Source organism: Hippocampus bargibanti, linkage group LG01 (assembly GCF_051943395.1).
Source record: "Hippocampus bargibanti isolate YZ-2025 linkage group LG01, ASM5194339v1, whole genome shotgun sequence".
NCBI classification, from domain to species: Eukaryota; Metazoa; Chordata; class Actinopteri; order Syngnathiformes; family Syngnathidae; genus Hippocampus; species Hippocampus bargibanti.
Genome location: NC_142734.1, coordinates 16,265,685 through 16,283,112, shown reverse-complemented (window position 1 = coordinate 16,283,112; position 17,428 = coordinate 16,265,685). Strand labels below are relative to the sequence as shown.

The following is a 17,428-nucleotide window of genomic DNA, read 5'->3' as shown; positions in this document are numbered from 1 at the left end:
GATGAAGTGATCGAAATGAATGGTTACCCTGCAGTCTTCAGTGTGGTAGTAATTCACTGCGAGAAGATGATCCATCTTCTTGAGGTTAATAAAAGGTGGAAACAATCTCTCTGGGTGTGGAGGCCTTCTGAAGGGAGTCACTAGACTGAAAATGTTTAATACATTTTCACCATGAAATTCTGATGGCATCTTGGAAATGACACAAACGCCAATGCCATTGGAGAATTTTACAGTTTAAAGCCGTTGTTTAAAATACTTTCAAACAAATATTCAGGGTTAATGTGTTGATCCTAAAAATAGCCCCACCCCCTTCTAAAGTCCTGCTGCTTCCATGGACTGGCCGCCACCGTTCACCTCTCTGTTTGCCCTAAGAAAGTTAAAGATGTCCCAGTGTGTCATCTGAGTCGCCTCATTAGCATGTGTGACATCATAGGCCTGAAACAAATAAGAGAGCGCTCCAGCCAAGGCTCAGGACCACTCTGTCTCGGGACTTTGGCCTCTTTTTTTTGTTCCTCTCCTGCATCTCCAGCTCTCCAACATGGTGTGTACTCACTTGTGTGGTGCATCTTTTCGGGTGGGGCAGTGGCACCAATATTGTTACTGTTGCTTTTGTATTAATTTCGATGGGAAATAAATTATAGACTAGATGAAATGTATTATTATTATTATTAGAAAACATAAATGACATGTTTTAGTAGCTCTCCTTGATGTCGACTTGGAAATGAAAATGCTCTGAAGTAAATCTAATTTATATAGTTTAGTAGAAGGGGCCATTCAGTTCATTTTTTTATCAAGTGAGCATCTGATTTTGTTTTGTTTTCTAATGGTGGCATTGGTTTCATACATGTGACTCTCTTTGTATGTGTGTGTGTGTGTGTGTGTGTGAATGAATTTTCGTCACAGACTGAGTTCACAGCGGATCAAATTGAGGGTAAGTAAGGAAGATTGTTCAATTTGCATTTATCATGGTTCACATTAACAGTAATCTGCACCAGTTTCCATGGGAATGTTAGTTATTTCTATTCTGAGCTGACACGGCTTCTCCCTTTGAGCCGCACTGTTAATACCCGGAGTCAAGGTTTCACATCCCGACTCGATGAGCAAGGTCACCTTACACTCAGGAAATCCAAATTTTGATCCTAGCCACAATTGAAACCTTGCACCTGTTTCCTTCAGAAATGTGATGATCATTGAGGGGAAAAAAGATGGCCGCATTGAGGTCTTCGATTTATTTACCACCACCTTGAACTCCCCAGTCAGCATTTTAAGTTTACCACAAGTGTTGCCATGCCTCTATATGGCAATTGTTGAGGGCGTGGGGGTATCAGTTTGCACCTCCTCCCCCTTTCGCGGAGGGCAGTGGTGTGTGTGTGTGTGTGTGTGTGTATGCTACAGCTGTTGCGACACCCGCTACTTGCAAAATAACATAAAAGCGTCATCCAGCGAGACACTCTGATGAACAAAAATAGATCATCTCCGCTTCTACTTAGTCTGCGAGCCAGCATGGCGCCACATAGCTGCCGTGGTGGCAAACATTGATATCAAGTATTTATTTTGGTTTTTTTTTAATTGGAACCCCAGTGGGTGTAAAAAAAAATCCCCATGTTCTCTCCTGCTCAGACTTCAAAGAGGCCTTTGGTCTCTTCGACAGAATTGGTGACAGCCAGGTGGCCTTCAACCAGGTGGCCGACATTATGCGTGCTCTGGGCCAGAACCCCACCAACAAAGATGTCGTCAAGATCCTGGGCAACCCTTCTGCAGAAGGTAAGACTTGAACCTCTCATGTAAGACAAATGAGTGTACGTACTTCATGCTTCTCCACTTGTCACATCACCTGCAGACATGGCCAACAAAAGGATCAACTTTGACACCTTCCTGCCCATGCTGAAACAGGTGGACGCCCTGCCCAAGGGTACTTATGACGACTATGTTGAGGGTCTGCGTGTCTTTGACAAGGAGGGCAATGGCACCGTCATGGGTGCTGAGCTGCGCATTGTGCTGTCCACTTTGGGTGAGGCCCACCTCAAATCAACAAAAGCACTGAAATGATCGGCACCATTTTTGACATGGCATCGTGTTCGGTCAACAGGAGAGAAGTTGAACGAGAGTGAGATCGATGCCCTCATGGCCGGCCAGGAGGATGAGAACGGCAGTGTACACTATGAGGGTATGCTTTCTGGGACAGCCCAGCATGTACCTTGTCATTCTTTTTTCTAGGGTTATAGCTCGTCTCCCTCTTCCTGTTGCAGCTTTCGTCAAGCACATCATGTCTGTGTAAGCAGCACGCAGCAGGAGCGTGTTCAGGACATCGGACACTGTGAGGAAGACCAACAAGAAAAGACAAGGACTTTGTTCAAGGGATGTCAAAGCGAACCCAACTTGTTTATTTTCTTTTCCTTTCCGTTTCAACCCTCCTCTCTCGTGACATCCCCTTTCCAGTGTAGACCACATCACTCACATCCCAACGGGGGCGTGTCTCCACTCGCCGCATGAGGTGAGGAAACGGGGGAGCAGGGGGCGACCGCTCATCAAGTGAGGGTCAATCCCTCCCTTCCCACCGCCACCTCATTCAGTCGAGCCATCACTGGCCCAGTAGTGCCAAAGGTCCTGGAGAAAGGCAGTGGACTGACCGCCAAAGTTTCCCACCTCCCTCAAAACAGATATTTATTTTCATTCTGTTCAATGCAGAATAAACTTTTACAAAGTACATCCCAGTTCAGTCTGTTTTTCATCTTTCATTCACACTTTCGGAGCAACAGAGAAATTGCAACACACGGTTAGATGACATCAGCTATGTTGGATAGAGTGAATTTATTTCAATGGTTCAATTAATAAAGTACAAGTCAATTTTAGCATATGAATATTAGAAAATACACTCTGGAAAGGCAAAGCCTGATCCTATTTCTATGTACTGTTGTGTAATATTGTACAGCATCAAATGGAGAAATTTGATCTGTAATTGGCAGGCACCGGTGCAAAGTGGACCCGAAGTTTCACATAAAGGCAGCTGGGATTTGCTCCATCTGAGCATTAAAAGTGCATGATTGCTTCGTGTGCTGTTTTTGTTTATTAAGCTGTAATCAAAACTAGTTTGGAAAAAATTGCACCAGGCAATAAAGTCTGTGTATCGTGAATGTATGTACCGATACTCTATATTTAGAATGTAATGTGATGCACTGGCTTTGAGTTTCACTTTTTTGAATTCCACAGCAAAAATAAATTGAGCTTCCCAAAATAATTTGTTGATAGACGTTGCTGAAGTGAGTAAAATTTGTTTTCATAAGAAGACAACCGTATTTGTCTCACAGAGGGAAAAAAATCCCAATTTACAGCAGCAAAAAAATCTGAAATGGACAAAGTAGAGGAAAAAAGGGCTAGAAATTAATATAAAATATAAATACAAGCATTTTTAAAAATGGGTGAGTGGAGTGAGTCCAGGTTTTCGTGACTGAAAATGGGAGGGCGTACACTAATTTTATGTAAGTATCGCAAAAGTGATCCTCAGTGTTGTACTCTGCACATACACACTACTTGTACGCTTCCGCCCTCTAGTGAGTAGATGAGGGAATTATTGAATTAGAGACATCCATCCACCCTCACGAGAATTGAAGTGTAATAATAATATTAATAATAATCATCATCATCGTAATAATAATAATAATAATAATAATAATAATAATAATAATAATAATAATAATAATAATAACGCCTTTGATTTCTAAGCGTCTTTCAAAACATTCAAAGTCACTTTGCAGACACTGGATACGTTTTTCTGTGGGTGAGCAGCTGCAGCCACGCGACAGCGTTCACCCAACCCTGAAGTAACTCAAATCAAATCGAACTATGCATGTTTTTATGGATGTGGGATAACACCCGTGGTATTCGGAGAAAACCCAGGCAGGTACAAGGAGAACACACAAATTTCACACAAGAAATCTGGAGCCTGAATCGAACCATGCTCCTCTGCAAAGAGACCACGTGGTTAAGTCGACCATAATTACCTCTTGGAAATATAGTTTAAATCGAAGCAAGAAACTGAAGAAAATGACCAATTAAGACTTGAAAAGTGCTGTGAGTAGGGCACAACAATTAAATCATGATGAAAATGGATAACCAAACAATTTAACCAAACGACTGTAATAGGCAATTCAAATGAATCGATCACAGAACGTATGCATTTTTTTACAATTGCAAAACGCAGAACATCTTATTCGTGGAGATTGGATCACCCCAAAGTGCACGTGACGCCACGGTCAAAAAGCGTCCTGATGCAACGCCGGTCTTGAGCACTAGGCTGGGCCGTTGAGTTTTAACCCGAGAGGTGTTCTGTAAATATATCAGAAGAAGAACATTCCGAAAGAAAGCCATCTCACTCTGTTGTGCTTTCAAAGTACACAATCTCCTCGAGTAGTAATTATTAAAACTACACACTGAACATCCCGTTGTTTGTGGTTGCAGTTGATGTGGATGGAGTAGTAAAAAAAACTTTAAAGACAAAAGAAAAGCAACAGAACCGATAATGGTAGAACTTAATGGTATATGTTAGGAGCTCACTCTGTCTTAACGATTAAGACAGAGTGAGTTTCTCACCAGCATATACGAACAGAAGTGTCTTGAGTTAGTTTAAGAGAACCTGTCAGACAGTTTCTTTTCGATTATGTTTGTCAGATTTCTAATCAAACAGTTTCGCTGTGAATATAAACAAATCTCGCGGTCACTGCAGATTCTGCCGTCGGCTACAGCAAGGTAAATATTGCTTCATTAATAGTCAGTACATTAGAAATGAAAAATCCGTTACCGAGTACAGTGCGTATATTTGTTTTTTTTTTTTTTTTTTTTTTTTTATCCAAAGCTACTAATTAATGGTATATCAGAGTATCGTAAAAGTGTGTTAAAGTGATTGTGTTTTAATGTTTCCATGTCGGTCTCAGCGACCTCTAACACACTTTTACGCTAGACCTTCTGAGAACCTGATATGATAACATTAATATTTTAGGGCAATTTTAGCAACATGTCTGCGTTTGAAAGAGTATTCTTCAAAGTTCAGACTTGACGTTTTGAAGGACTGGGGCACAAAAGAACGAAAAGTGATGGGAATATTTCATTATGTTTGTAAGATCAGAAAAATAATTACGTGTCATGCTTATGTTCTGTAGTATTTGAAGAATAATCTTAATGTACAGGGCGTCCTCCTGGATGGAGTATAAATATACTGTATACAGCCATGCTAAGGGGCGACACAGTGATTGACAGGTGAACACGTTAGCCTCACAGTGTAGACCACAGGTGTCAAAGTCAAGGTGTAGACTGTAGACTCTACAGTGTAGAGCAGGGGTGTCAAAGTCATTTTTTTTGCCGCGGGCCACATTGTAGTTATGGTTTCCTCTCAAGGGCCGTTATGAATTTGGGGAACCCATTACAATGTTTAAATCCCTTCAAATATTACACATAGAGCACACAGCAAATTAATGAATAACTCGTTTTCAAATCTGAAGTCAAGAATAATGACTTTTATTGTGGTTGACATCCAAAAATATGAAATTTTGGCTCAGATTTTAGCAATCATCATGGAATTTAACAAGTTTGATTTGCTTTCGCGGGCCGAAAAAAATGATGTGGCGGGCCTTGACTTTGACACCTGTGGTGTAGAGGTTCAGAATCTTGTTGCGCGAATTTTGCATGTTCTCTGCATGGGTGTGTTCTCCGTCTACTGTGCCCCCCCCCCCCCCCCCCCCCCCACACACACACACACACACACATTCACGTCTCAGCAAAACAAGCAGAGCAGGTTAATGAAACATTGTAAATTGCCCCGATGTGTGATTATGATTGCAAATGGTTGTTCTGCATTTGCCTGTAAAACCATTAAGGATGTATCGTACCTGCCATTTTCCCCGAAGACTCTTGGGATAGGCTCCAACATGCCCACGACTCTTATGGGGATAAGCGATTTAGGAAATGGATGGATGGATAGTATGGAGATACATGCCTGCGAGGCTACATTACATTGTAAACGGTTCTTTATCTGTTTGCGCTTTGTGATTGTCTGGTGACTGGTTGAAATTCATCTCTGCCTCATCTCTTACCCATATGAGGGCAAACAGTAATTGTTTAAACTAAACCAGTTTCTGCATTGCAATTTCAAGCACTCCATGATATTACAAATATCAATAATGTCTGAATGTCTGTGTTACATATGAAGAGCAAATCTCATGTGATAACAACAGATGTAGAATAAACAGTTAATAATAATAATAATAATAATACATTTAATTTCAAGCGCCTTTCAAAACGCCCAAGGACACTTCACAATAAAAACAATAAAACAAAGCACACTGCTTTGTCCTCTGAAAATATAATATCCATCACAATATGTTTACAGCCTTTGCATGTAAGCAAGAAAAAAAGAAATCTTTTTTAAGCCTATGGTATTCTCCATTGAGAATCAGCATTCCACTGTTCTTTATTTTAATGTCACGGAGTCTTACACCCAGATTCCAGCACAATGGTCCCCAAGAACTAAGTCAGCCAGTCCGCTCGTCTCGTCCAGAGACATCCAAAGCAAAGACACTTATGGACATTGGGACTCGCCGTATTTTGAACGAAGACCATGACATCTTCAGGCAAAGCGTACGCCGCTTCTTCCAAGAAGAGGTTGTGCCACACCACAAGGAATGGGAGAAGGCTGGTCAAGTGAGCAGGGAGGTGTGGGAAAAAGCCGGTGAGCAAGGCCTTTTGGGAGTTATGACCCCAGAAGAATGCGGCGGGATTGGCGGGGACCTGCTCTCAGCAGCTATCACGTGGGAGGAACAGTAAGAGGAAAAAAATATTAGAGATTTCAGATGAAAATGTGACATATTTTTCCTCATATACTTTACCCTGTCTTTTTTTCGATCACCAGAATGTACTCAAACTGTTCAGGGCCTGGTTTTGCACTTCACTCTGACATTGTCATGCCCTATATTATCAACTATGGCACCAAGGAGCAGATTGAACGCTTTATTCCCAAAATGGTTGCTGGAAAGTGCATCTGCGCAATTGCCATGACCGAGCCAGGAGCGGGCAGGTCAGGACTGTTTCTAACATATGGAATGTCGAATTAGAAGCTTCATTCATTATTCGATCCTGTTTGCAACTTGTAATACAGTAAAGTCTCGTTATATCGATATCGGATATATCGATAGTCCCGGTTATATCGATACTATTTCTATGCACGCACGGAGAAAATTACATGCAAACAGGGTCGGATATATCGATAGTCCCGGTTATATTGATATTTTTTCGGACTCCCTTGAATATCGATATAACGAGACTTTACTGTATTCATAAATCGAGGTGTTACTGCCAATTGAAATAAATGGGAATTCAATTAATATGAGGCAGTGCCAAATACAAGTAAAGTCTTGTTATATCGATAGTACTGCTTATTACGATACTATTTCTATGAACGCAAGGAGAAAATTTACATGCCGCAGGATCGGATATATCGATAGTCCGGTTATGTCGATATTTTTTCCGACTCCCGAGAATATCGATATAACGAGACTTTACTGTATGTGGTTTTGCCACAATAGTACGATGTTAAGAATAAGTATTGCCACTAAGAAACAAGTAATATACTGTAGATACAATTATTCAGAAATAAAACATGTAAAAAAAGAAATACTGCAAAGCTCATTAACTTTACCAGAGCAGGGGGAAAGGAGAAATAGATTACATCTCCTAATTCTAATAACAAGAGCAAAAACGTTTTTAGATCCCAAATGGTGGATAAAAAGAGGTCATAATTTTATGAAAACTGTATGTAACTCAAATATTAACTAGAAGTTCCACTGTACATTTAATCGAATCATTCTTCTGCACATGACTAAAGGACGTTTGTATCCCATTTGCAGTACACATAACTCACTTTCTCTGGTGTAAACAATGCAATATGGCTTGCTCGTTGCCCTGATCCATTGGTTTTATGACCTTTTCAGTGACCTTCAAGGTGTGCGGACATACGCCAAACGTGACGGAAGCGATTGGATCTTGAATGGCAACAAGGTAATACTGTAAAGCATCCAAGGAAGGCAAAAGACAAGTAAAAAATGTTTCCTGGATTCAGGTCTGTTCACTTCAGTCATTGTGGACAATAATAATAACAATAAAAAAACTGTATAATGTATTCATAAACACCTTTCAAAACGCTCAAGTACACTTTACAATCAAGTATAATAAAATTACTGATAGAATTATAAATAATCAAATGAGATGAATTTAAACTTGGTACAGACGCTTCCCTACTTACGAACATTTGAGTTACATACAACGGTACATACGAACATTGTTGTAGTAACATATGTAGTATTCTCTCCAGTTGAACATGTACGTACATATCTTTTTAGAGCATATATTTTATGAAATGTATATTTTTCAGTTCAAACCAATAGAGGTTACTTATACAAGCCTTAAAGGACAACCGACGTCTCCGGACAAGTTGTGTCCATAATTTGTAAAATGGCTTCAAATGACTTCTACTGAGCGTATTTTACAAAGATTCCACCGCATATAGCTATATTTTACGTTTTAATACTTGCTCTGAATATTCAGGAAGTCTTGATTTTGAGTTGGTGACGAGTCCGTACGTGACATCACTAAAGGACCGTGCTTGACCGTAAAAAAGACGCATTGTAGCGGTCCTTCAATCACGTCAATGTATTTTGCTGTATTTGTTATGTCTGGGGATCTTGTGTTGCACTCAAAAGCCGCCAGAAGAGGGTATCCAAGCGCCATATAAGGAATTTATCAGCCTGTGGAAACGGAGGTGGCCACTGGAGGTTGCCATTTTGTGCCTCTTTTTTGGGTGAGAGATTTTCCCCCAATGTTGCCTCAAAATGGCACAAATAAATTCTTTCATCGATTGCACACATGTATGCTTTCCTCTTCAGAACTATTTGAATCATATTCATAACTGGATGTGGAAGAAGAAAGCATATTCTCAGAATCTGAAGCCATTGTTTTGATTCACAAGCAATGCAAGATGTCTTGGCGTGACGTCACGAACTGGGGGCGGGACTTTCTGAAAATGCCCAATTCGCAGCTCATATTTTTGCAGATTTTGGACACTTTAAGTAATTTTTATTTGTGTTTTGCATTTGACTAAAAACATCATACTGCGTGTTTTGGGTATTTTGGATGCTATAAAATGTTTTTCTGATGTCATTTAAAAAACAAAAAGTGACGTCGGTTGTCCTTTAAACATACTTATATAAGCCTTAAACACACATTCCATACAAAATATAGCACTGAAGCAATTTACAAACAAATTCACCTCATGAACGAACTTTCAGAACATATCTCGTTTGTAAATTGAGCAGAATCTGTATGCAATTTTGAATAGATTAGTTTTGAGAGGGGATTTGGATGTGGTAAGAGAATCAATATTACGGATGTTGGGTGGAAGTGAGGTACACAGCGGCTAAAAGCTCTGCGCCCTGTACTGCAACAACACTTTCAGTATATTTTGTAAAGATGTCTTGTTCATTTCCATGGTAAAGTAGGCAGTGGAATTTGAATGGATAGATTAGATTAAATTATCCTTAATTAGTCTCACAGTGGAGAAATGTACGTCTCACAGCAGCAAAGTTAGGAAAGGAAGAGGAAAGGAAAGGAAGATGTAGAAAAACAAAATACAAGAGCTGCTGTAAAGGCAGCCACTCTCGATGGGTTGGATTTAGGATCTTTTACAATGAAACCGTACTGCTTGGGGGAGACTATGTGCTTTATATATTGCATCACAGAGTAACCTTTTCAACCTGTGCAGGTTTTCATCACCAACGGCTGGATGGCCGACCTGGTGGTGGTGGTGGCCGTGACTGACCGTGAGGCAAAGACCACAGCCCATGGCATCAGTCTCTTTCTGGTGCAGGATGGCATGAGTGGCTTCAACAAAGGACGCAAGTTAGAAAAGATTGGCCTAAAGGCACAGGTACTTCAGCTGCATATTTGAGGAAGACTTTGTGTCTCCTCTAACATGCCTGCGCTTGTATTACCTGCCACCATCATCTTTTCAAGGACACCGCTGAACTTTTCTTTGAGGATGTACGACTCCCAGCGGAGAGCCTCTTAGGCGAACTCAACAAAGGTTTCTACTACTTGATGAATGAGCTGCCACAGGCAAGTGTCTAGTCTCGTGTGTTGGTTTTGTATGTTGGCTTAATCTAATTTGAAATGTTGTGATCTGTTCAGGAGCGTCTGGTGATCGCCGACATGGCCGTCGCAAGCTGCGAGTTTATGTTTGAAGAAACCAGGAACTACGTGTTGCAGAGGAAAGCATTTGGAAAGACAATCGCTCACCTACAGGTGTGTACGGTGGCTTTTTGTCATTTTGTGAGTGCGTGTTACATTAAGGGACTCCGTTTAACTGTACGGGATATACAGACCGCGCAGCACAAACTGGCGGAACTCAAGACGGAAATCTGCGTGGGCCGCGCCTTCATTGATAGTTGCCTGTTGCTCCATGTTGAGAAACGCCTTGACCCTGCCACTGCTTCCATGGCCAAGTACTGGTAAGAGTACACGTCTCCTCAAGTGTGTGGAGTGGCACTCTTGTATGCTCTAACTTTTCCTCTCCCCAGGGCGTCTGATTTGCAGAATAAGGTGGCCACGCAGTGCCTGCAGCTCCATGGTGGCTGGGGTTACATGTGGGAATACCCCATTGCCAAGTAAGGAGTCAGCAGGCCTCACAACACCTCCGTCCACAAACAGCATTGAACCCGGACAGCAAGGCTCTCCAAACAGAAAAATGGAAGGATACAAAGACCACGTTTATGTATACAGTGCTCCCTTGATTTGCCAGTGATCGGTTTCGTAATTTTTTTGAGAAACAAGAACTATTTTAATGTAATGTATTTTTTTTTGCCTCAATTTGCGAGGAAATATTTGTCAAAGAGTTGGAAGCAGCAAACTGAATTCACTTATTAACAAACAACAGTTTTAAAGACAGTGAAATATTTTAAATAAACGCTTCATGCTGTCATGATTTGCAAGGTGGTGGTGGTGCACCCCAAAAAAGCAGGCAGCAGGGAGGAACAGGTAGTATTTGAGAAGTCATCGGAACAAAAAAGCCCAAAGTAGCAAATAAAACCATGAGTAAAACATGACAAGATGAAACTAACCTGACAAGGTGAAACAATGACCCGGCACTGAATGGTCGTTTCGGGAGTCCTTTTAACTGCCACTGATTAAAATGACCAACACCTGTGCAGCTGCAGGCGGGGCACGACAGTGCCAACCTTTGGTCGCAAACTGAAACGTGACACATGCTGTTCTATTGCCACTCTAATTTTACGATTAGTGTCAAACCAAACCCTAAAACAAAGACGATGGCAGGCTTTCACAGGCATATATTCTTTATCCTCTGTGAAACAGGACCAAGATTACTGCAGTTGACAAAATCACTTAGTTGTGAAACTGTTCTTTCTTTGTCTGAATGATGTGCTCCTGGTGGCCATTGCGGTCATGCCAGGAGGAGCAAAAGGTCTGAAATGGATTAATGGCATTATTTTCTCTTCATTTTAGTGGGAAATAGTGATTTGAGATGGCCGACGGGTATTTTGAGTTTTGAGCATGGTCACACAATGAATTCAGTGTAATGGGCTAAACTTTGGACAGACCTGGAACTTTTTTCAAGGTTTTTGAATTTTGTCTCTGTCATTACAGGGCATTTGTGGACTCTCGTGTCCAGCCAATCTATGGAGGAACCAATGAGATCATGAAAGAGCTCATCGCGCGAAGCATCGTCAGCCAGAAATGAGACACCTTCTTACCTTGTTCAAGACTCAAGATGGTGCCGGTAGGTTCTCATCTCATTTTCCGTACCGCTTATTCCTCATTAGGGTCGTGGGGCCGGTGGGTTTGTTTTTGTTTTTTTTTCGGCTGGAAACGCACAAATGTGATAGAAATAATGGAAAACTGAGGATTGATAAACTGAGGCAGCATTTTAGAAAGCAGGAGGAAAGTGCTAATTATGTTAAAAATCATCATTTTTCAAGTTGCTCAGATTTATAATACTGTACACTGTTGTACAGTATTATGTTGCAGGCTTATTATATCAATTTATTGGTTGGACAAGTGATTCTCTCCATTATTATGATCTTTCTTTATACAATGGATTTACCTAAATTTGCTGTGATAACAAAGTTCATATTGAATTATTGTCTTCTATTTGAATAAAACTTCATGTAAGTGCTCTAAATCTAATTTATTTTAATCATCATTGGTCGATGACAAATACAGTACTCTTTAATGTGCAGTAAGCAGTCACAGAAAAAAAAGTCAAAGAAAAGAATCAAAGATGAATGCTTTTCAATCTGTAACCCTTGGGAGTACATTGAATTGTAAAATGGGCGTTTGCGATACCATCACCTTTTTTTTCATCCTAAAATGTAACAATTAAATGCTGTGCATGGCGGATGTACCCCTTTGTATTTACTCCTTGTTGAGCCTGGCCTATATTTGGGAATCAGACTTCCCAAACTTCCGGAGCAAATAGCAAAACACAGGATTTTACATGTTAAATTGACTTCTCACACAATACACTCTGTAATATCACTCAAAAATCAACGCAGAGCCCCGATGCATATGTGGAACTCTCGCGGCTTGGAATTGAAGCGGATTTATGTGAGACAGTCTCTTTTTGTCAATAGATGATACGGCTTTGTGTTTGGTTTCAAAAATTACCGTATTTATTATAAGGCGCACCTTCAATGAATGACATATTTTACAACCTTTTCCATATACTGTATAAGGCGCACCGCATTATAAGGCGCTACAGTAGAGGTTGGGTTACGTTATTCATCCGGTGCTAGACGCTGCTTAGACGATGCTGCTCCAAAGGGAAAGTCAACAAAACAGTCAGATAGGTCAGTCAAACTTTATAAATAGATTACAAATCGGCTTTCTGACAACTCCATTCACTCCCAAAATTAATAAACAATTGTTTTATTATTTTTTAAAATATTCATATTTTCGTGACAAGCTAGTGGAGGGGAACTTTTCCTCCATTCAGTAAACGCGTGAAAAACATTCTGATGCTGTTACGGTAAATTAAACGTTAGTGCAATCACAATATACTAACACTCTTAATAGTGCGAAGCAATAACAATAACAATAATAACTCTAAAGCAATAGCATCATAACTGTTGTTCACGCGTTAATGTCCATATTCACAATATGACCAACCTTGTTGAACTGTAAACACACAAAGGAAACACGTAAAGCTCACTTTATCCGTTCATTCCTCATCTACGAATCCCTGGAATTCTTCATCCGTCTCCTTATTGAACAGCTAGGTGAATGCGGCATCCAATACGCAGCGGCTCCGTCTCATCCAAGTCGTCATTCATGGAGTCAGTGTCGCTGTTGTTGTCTGGCAGTTCAGTGACAATTCCTGCCTTCCGATCAGCCCAGGCATTTACAATCCACTGACTGATAGTGGCGTATGTCATCCGGCGCTGTCTCCCCGTCTTGGTGAACGTTTGTTCGCCTTCTGCATCCACCGCTCCCACGCAGTTCGCAGTCAAGCTTTGAAAGCTCAGTTGACGCCGTTTTATATATCCCAGCATGGACCACGCACTACTTCTTCTACGGGGGAAAATGAAATCTCGGCTGCTTAGCGTAGTTGCGAGACCTATTGCGCCTCAATATTGATCCATATATAAGGCACACCGGATTATAAGGTGCATGGTCAGCTTTTGAAAAAATTGAAGGCTCTTAGGTGCGCCTTATAGTGCGGAAAATACAGTACCTTGAAGCAAACGTGCACATTCCACCATGACGCCTCGGATCTACTGGTGAAAAGGAGGCTTTGCTCCTCTCTTTCATCTAGAACTGCTTCATGTCACAAAGAGAGTGCTTAAGATTGAATGACTGTCTGTGTCTTTTGTGTTGCGTCACACTACTACTACATTGTTTTTGTTTTTTTTTTTTGTTGTTGTTTTGATTCAAGATGGCGCCCCGACAGTGTCTCCCTTTACAGCAGGTCCTGTATTATGTTTTTCTACTTCCTTTCCTTTCCCCTTACGTTCATTATTTGCTGCTGTGAAATGTGAATTTCTCCACGACGAGATGAATAGAGGCTAATCCAATCCAAATGCTGAGCCATAATGTTGATGAAGACCGGATATGGAAAGCCACATAACGGTATCTGGATGAATTCTGTGTCACTTGTACTGTATTCCCAGGGTTCTCAGTGCCAGTGGCCTTAAAAAAAATAAAGTCTTCCCTGAGCAGGCAACACTTTCAGACATAATAATAACGCTTTTTATTTCTAAGCGGCTTTCAAAACTCTTAAGGACACTTTAGTTTATAGTAACGGCAAAGAACTTTTTTCTGCGAGTGAACAGCGTCAGCCATTCGCGCCAGTGTTCACTCAACCCGGAAGTAACACAAACTCACGCCACACTGTATTGAGAAGAACCTTGAATAAACCACGAAACTCAAAACTGCAAAGCGAACATGCGGGACACGATTCTGATGTTGATGCTCCGAATCGCTAACCAATGATTAAATGGAATTCGTTCAACAAGCAAATTCAATAAGACTTGCAATTTCGAGTTCTTTCACTAGGTGGCAGCGAAATCTTGGGTATGCCGAAAGACCAAACCTTTATACATTTTCCAAAATGTTGCCGAGTTCGTGTACTGTATGATTAAGGTGCGCAACTCCTGTATCCCAATAATAAATCAATTTTGAAACTTAGTATTACTGAATCTAAAATACTGTATTCATCTTGGCCTCCTATCCGATATCTGCGCTTTGCTTCTCTGTCGCGGGACAGCTCCTTTTATACCATTTTCAAGCGTGTGCTATGCGTCAGGGTGAGACGCACATCAAGGAGATCAAGGAATTGAAAGATATGAAAGGGTTGAAAGGCGCACTTCAAAATCATACACACTTGTGACGCCACATCACCACTGCTTTGAATTGTCCTTCCCGTTTGTCAATCTTCCCTCAGCAACAGCCACACCCTGAAGCTTCAGCACCACTTGGCACCTGCTGAGCACTTGATACACGAGCGCATTTCGCTCTTGGTGCATGCTCACCCGCGTCTTTCGTGCATATTCTCACATTTAAAAAGACAACATTCAATCAACATTTTGCCCCCCTCGTCCTCTGCGGTGCTTTACTGTAGCTGGGGGGCTTTCGTGGGATCACTTTGCCCCAATACTGCTGCACTTACGGTAACTGGGAGGGGCCAATGGGTCCAACAACAGCGCTCATTGTCAGCTGCAGCTCTCCCCTGCCTGATTCTCGACAACTACGCGCCTCTAGTGCCGCACTGCTGCCAAAAAAACCGCAGGTAAGAAATTGTATAAATTGCCTATATTTGTAGAATTGGCCTTTGGTTATTCAGTTGCAGCTGTAAAAATGCAAAAAGTTGCATGAATCCTCACGAAGATAAGGACAATAAATGAAAAGAATGTTGGTGGCGTCGCTGTCCACCAATCGCATGTGCTTGTCTCGTCATGTGCAACAATGTGTTACGGAGCTGGGTACTTTGGAAGTTGCCACAGTACGCCCCACGCAATTTATCACGCGTGCCGTTTCTTCCTGGGCTTATTTGCCGTTGATTTTTTTTTTTCTTGGTTGGGTGTATTGCTTGCTGCTTGTTCGTGCGCTTTTTTTTTGCGCAGTCGCGAAAGCCTGCAGCCGGCCGGCGCCTTTTGTTCTGGTCCGCGCCTGCGAGGTGCTGAAACCGCCGTACCTGTCTCAAAGACATGCACTGTCGAGGCAACTGGGCGGTGGGCTGAAAATGTGAATGTACTCATTATTTAAACATAGTCTACACATTTTATTTTACTGGTTTATTATTTATGGGTGGATTGGCACCGTTCAGCCATGCCGGCCTGTCATGTCTGATTGTCCTTGCAGCAGTGCGTACATTCCTTATCAAAATATTATCTGGGTGAAAAAAAATCGACCCAATTATAAGTGAGAATGATCACGAGGCTGTCGTGGATGTTGTTTTTTTTCACCTGCAAGCAAATGAGAAATATCAATGAACGTGTCTCCTCCCCCACCCTCGCCACGCCCAGCGAGCAGGTGTGCATGTTAACATCGAACATATTATAAAGATGAATTAATGCCGAGTTCTATGTTTCTGTGTTCACATTCCTGGAATGCAGTGACAGAACGCATTCCCATGCACCGGATGTTGGGCTTGTAGTGCAGCTGGCTTGTCAGGGTCAACAGATGACAGCAAAGGTTCATGTGATTGGGTGTGTTGTGTAGTCATTCACATCAAGCAAGAAAAAGCACAGGAGCATGAACTCCTCCCAGTAGCACATCCATTTTGCTGACTTTATCTGTTACCCGAATTGCCCTCGAAAGAAACCCCTTCAACAGTAGATGGAGTCTAAACACTGGCAAAGTAAAGACAACGACCGCAGTCACGTGCTGTTTTTGTTTTTATTTTTTTCCAAGACAACAAGACCAAATAAAATTCAGATTTAAAATGCAAGTTGGGGCTTGGCCTTCTTACATCATGCATTAGAATCCTGTCTTCATGCTATGCAGGAGAGACTTCTTGGCAGCTGTGTGTCAAGATTGACAGTTGGATTTAGTTCTGCTGAACTGCCACTCTCGCGGCGGCATCTTGAAGTCAAAAACAAACAAAAAAATGCCAAATCATTTTACACAACAGAAGACACAGACAGTCTTTAATGTTAAGCACTTCCTGTACCCTCTTTGTTGCATGAAGCAGTTGTAGATGAAAGAGGACACCTTTTCACCATTGAATCAGGGACGTCATGGTGAAATGGGCAGTTCTGCTACAAGCCAAGTTTTGAAAGCAAATACGAAGCTGTAGAATCCGTCTCACATCTCCTGCCCCACGTAAATCCACTTCAATTCTAACGTTACAATTCTGCGACAGTTCCACATACGCATCAGCGCTCTGCGCTGACACTCCTTTCTTCTCATCGCGGGCTCTTCAACCATGCATCCATCCAGCTGCGGACTATCCAACAGCACTGACATTTCTGCTTTTTGGGGCCCACGATTGTTCCCACTGATGTCTGTTGCATTCTTTTCACTCTACAGGTGTCTAACAGGAGCTGGCAGGGTTATTCTTTCCATGATTAAGGTTGGGAGAAGGCCCTAATCCCCTTCATTTACGTCACAACCTGCTGACAGGCATATGGTGATCTCAAATTCTTAACTTGATCGTCCTTCCTCGTTTCACCAACCAGATGTTTTGTTTTAAGAATTTAAATATGTTAAATGTAGACTCGAAAAAAAAGCTGTTTGGATGTGATTGTTCTTGGCTGACAAAAAAATCCTAAAAAGTCCCTTCCACTTGAAGTACAGCTGTGCTTCCAACAGGTGTGATAATGGCCGCCTTGGCTTGAATGCGTTGAAGGGCATTGTTCTCTATTCGACTCTT

General features: G+C 41.5%; 3 protein-coding genes across 19 annotated transcripts in view; all 3 read left to right on the top strand.

Moving 5' to 3' along the window:
• The first annotated feature begins 419 nt into the window (after window positions 1-419).
• Window positions 420-2,714, top strand: mylz3 (myosin, light polypeptide 3, skeletal muscle). Of its 2 annotated transcripts, XM_089000552.1 has the most exons (7): window positions 420-541; window positions 904-931; window positions 1,621-1,764; window positions 1,841-2,011; window positions 2,090-2,167; window positions 2,250-2,317; window positions 2,440-2,714. In XM_089000552.1, exons 1-6 carry the CDS (start codon window positions 539-541, stop codon window positions 2,276-2,278), a joined length of 453 nt encoding a protein of 150 aa, XP_088856678.1. In that variant the 5' UTR covers window positions 420-538; the 3' UTR covers window positions 2,279-2,317; window positions 2,440-2,714. The 2 variants fall into 2 exon arrangements, with proteins under 2 accessions (XP_088856678.1, XP_088856669.1); XM_089000543.1 differs by having other exon boundaries at window positions 2,250-2,714.
• Window positions 2,715-4,446: 1,732 nt separating this feature from the next.
• acadl (acyl-CoA dehydrogenase long chain) lies at window positions 4,447-17,220 on the top strand. Of its 6 annotated transcripts, none has more exons than XM_089000458.1 (11): window positions 4,448-4,746; window positions 6,483-6,812; window positions 6,902-7,066; window positions 7,980-8,046; window positions 9,806-9,970; window positions 10,057-10,158; window positions 10,231-10,344; window positions 10,423-10,550; window positions 10,620-10,706; window positions 11,704-11,836; window positions 17,086-17,220. In XM_089000458.1, the coding sequence occupies exons 1-10, from the start codon at window positions 4,658-4,660 to the stop codon at window positions 11,795-11,797; spliced, it is 1,341 nt and encodes a 446-aa protein (XP_088856584.1). In that variant the 5' UTR covers window positions 4,448-4,657; the 3' UTR covers window positions 11,798-11,836; window positions 17,086-17,220. The 6 variants fall into 6 exon arrangements, 5 of the variants coding, with proteins under 5 accessions (XP_088856584.1, XP_088856594.1, XP_088856575.1 ...); XM_089000468.1 differs by lacking the exon at window positions 17,086-17,220 and adding an exon at window positions 13,331-15,051; XR_016115517.1 differs by lacking the exon at window positions 17,086-17,220 and having other exon boundaries at window positions 4,447-4,746; window positions 10,620-10,813; window positions 11,704-13,307.
• LOC148903328 (uncharacterized) overlaps window positions 15,240-17,428 on the top strand; it is a 37,427-nt gene continuing 35,238 nt past the window's right edge. For all 11 annotated transcript variants that reach the window (XM_089000370.1, XM_089000343.1, XM_089000322.1 and 8 more), the window contains exon 1: window positions 15,240-15,343. The gene's annotated coding sequence lies outside the window, so the exon portion shown is untranslated. The remainder of the gene's footprint in view (window positions 15,344-17,428) is intronic.

Coding starts and splice junctions, on each gene's coding strand:
- acadl (XM_089000458.1), top strand. CDS start 4,658: ATGTTTGTCAGATTTCTAATCAAACAGTTTCGCTGTGAATATAAACAA. Junction 6,813..6,901: donor GCTATCACGTGGGAGGAACA/GTAAGAGGAAAA, acceptor TTCGATCACCAG/AATGTACTCAAACTGTTCAG. Junction 8,047..9,805: donor GGATCTTGAATGGCAACAAG/GTAATACTGTAA, acceptor CAACCTGTGCAG/GTTTTCATCACCAACGGCTG.
- mylz3 (XM_089000552.1), top strand. Junction 2,012..2,089: donor CATTGTGCTGTCCACTTTGG/GTGAGGCCCACC, acceptor TTCGGTCAACAG/GAGAGAAGTTGAACGAGAGT. Junction 2,168..2,249: donor CGGCAGTGTACACTATGAGG/GTATGCTTTCTG, acceptor TTCCTGTTGCAG/CTTTCGTCAAGCACATCATG.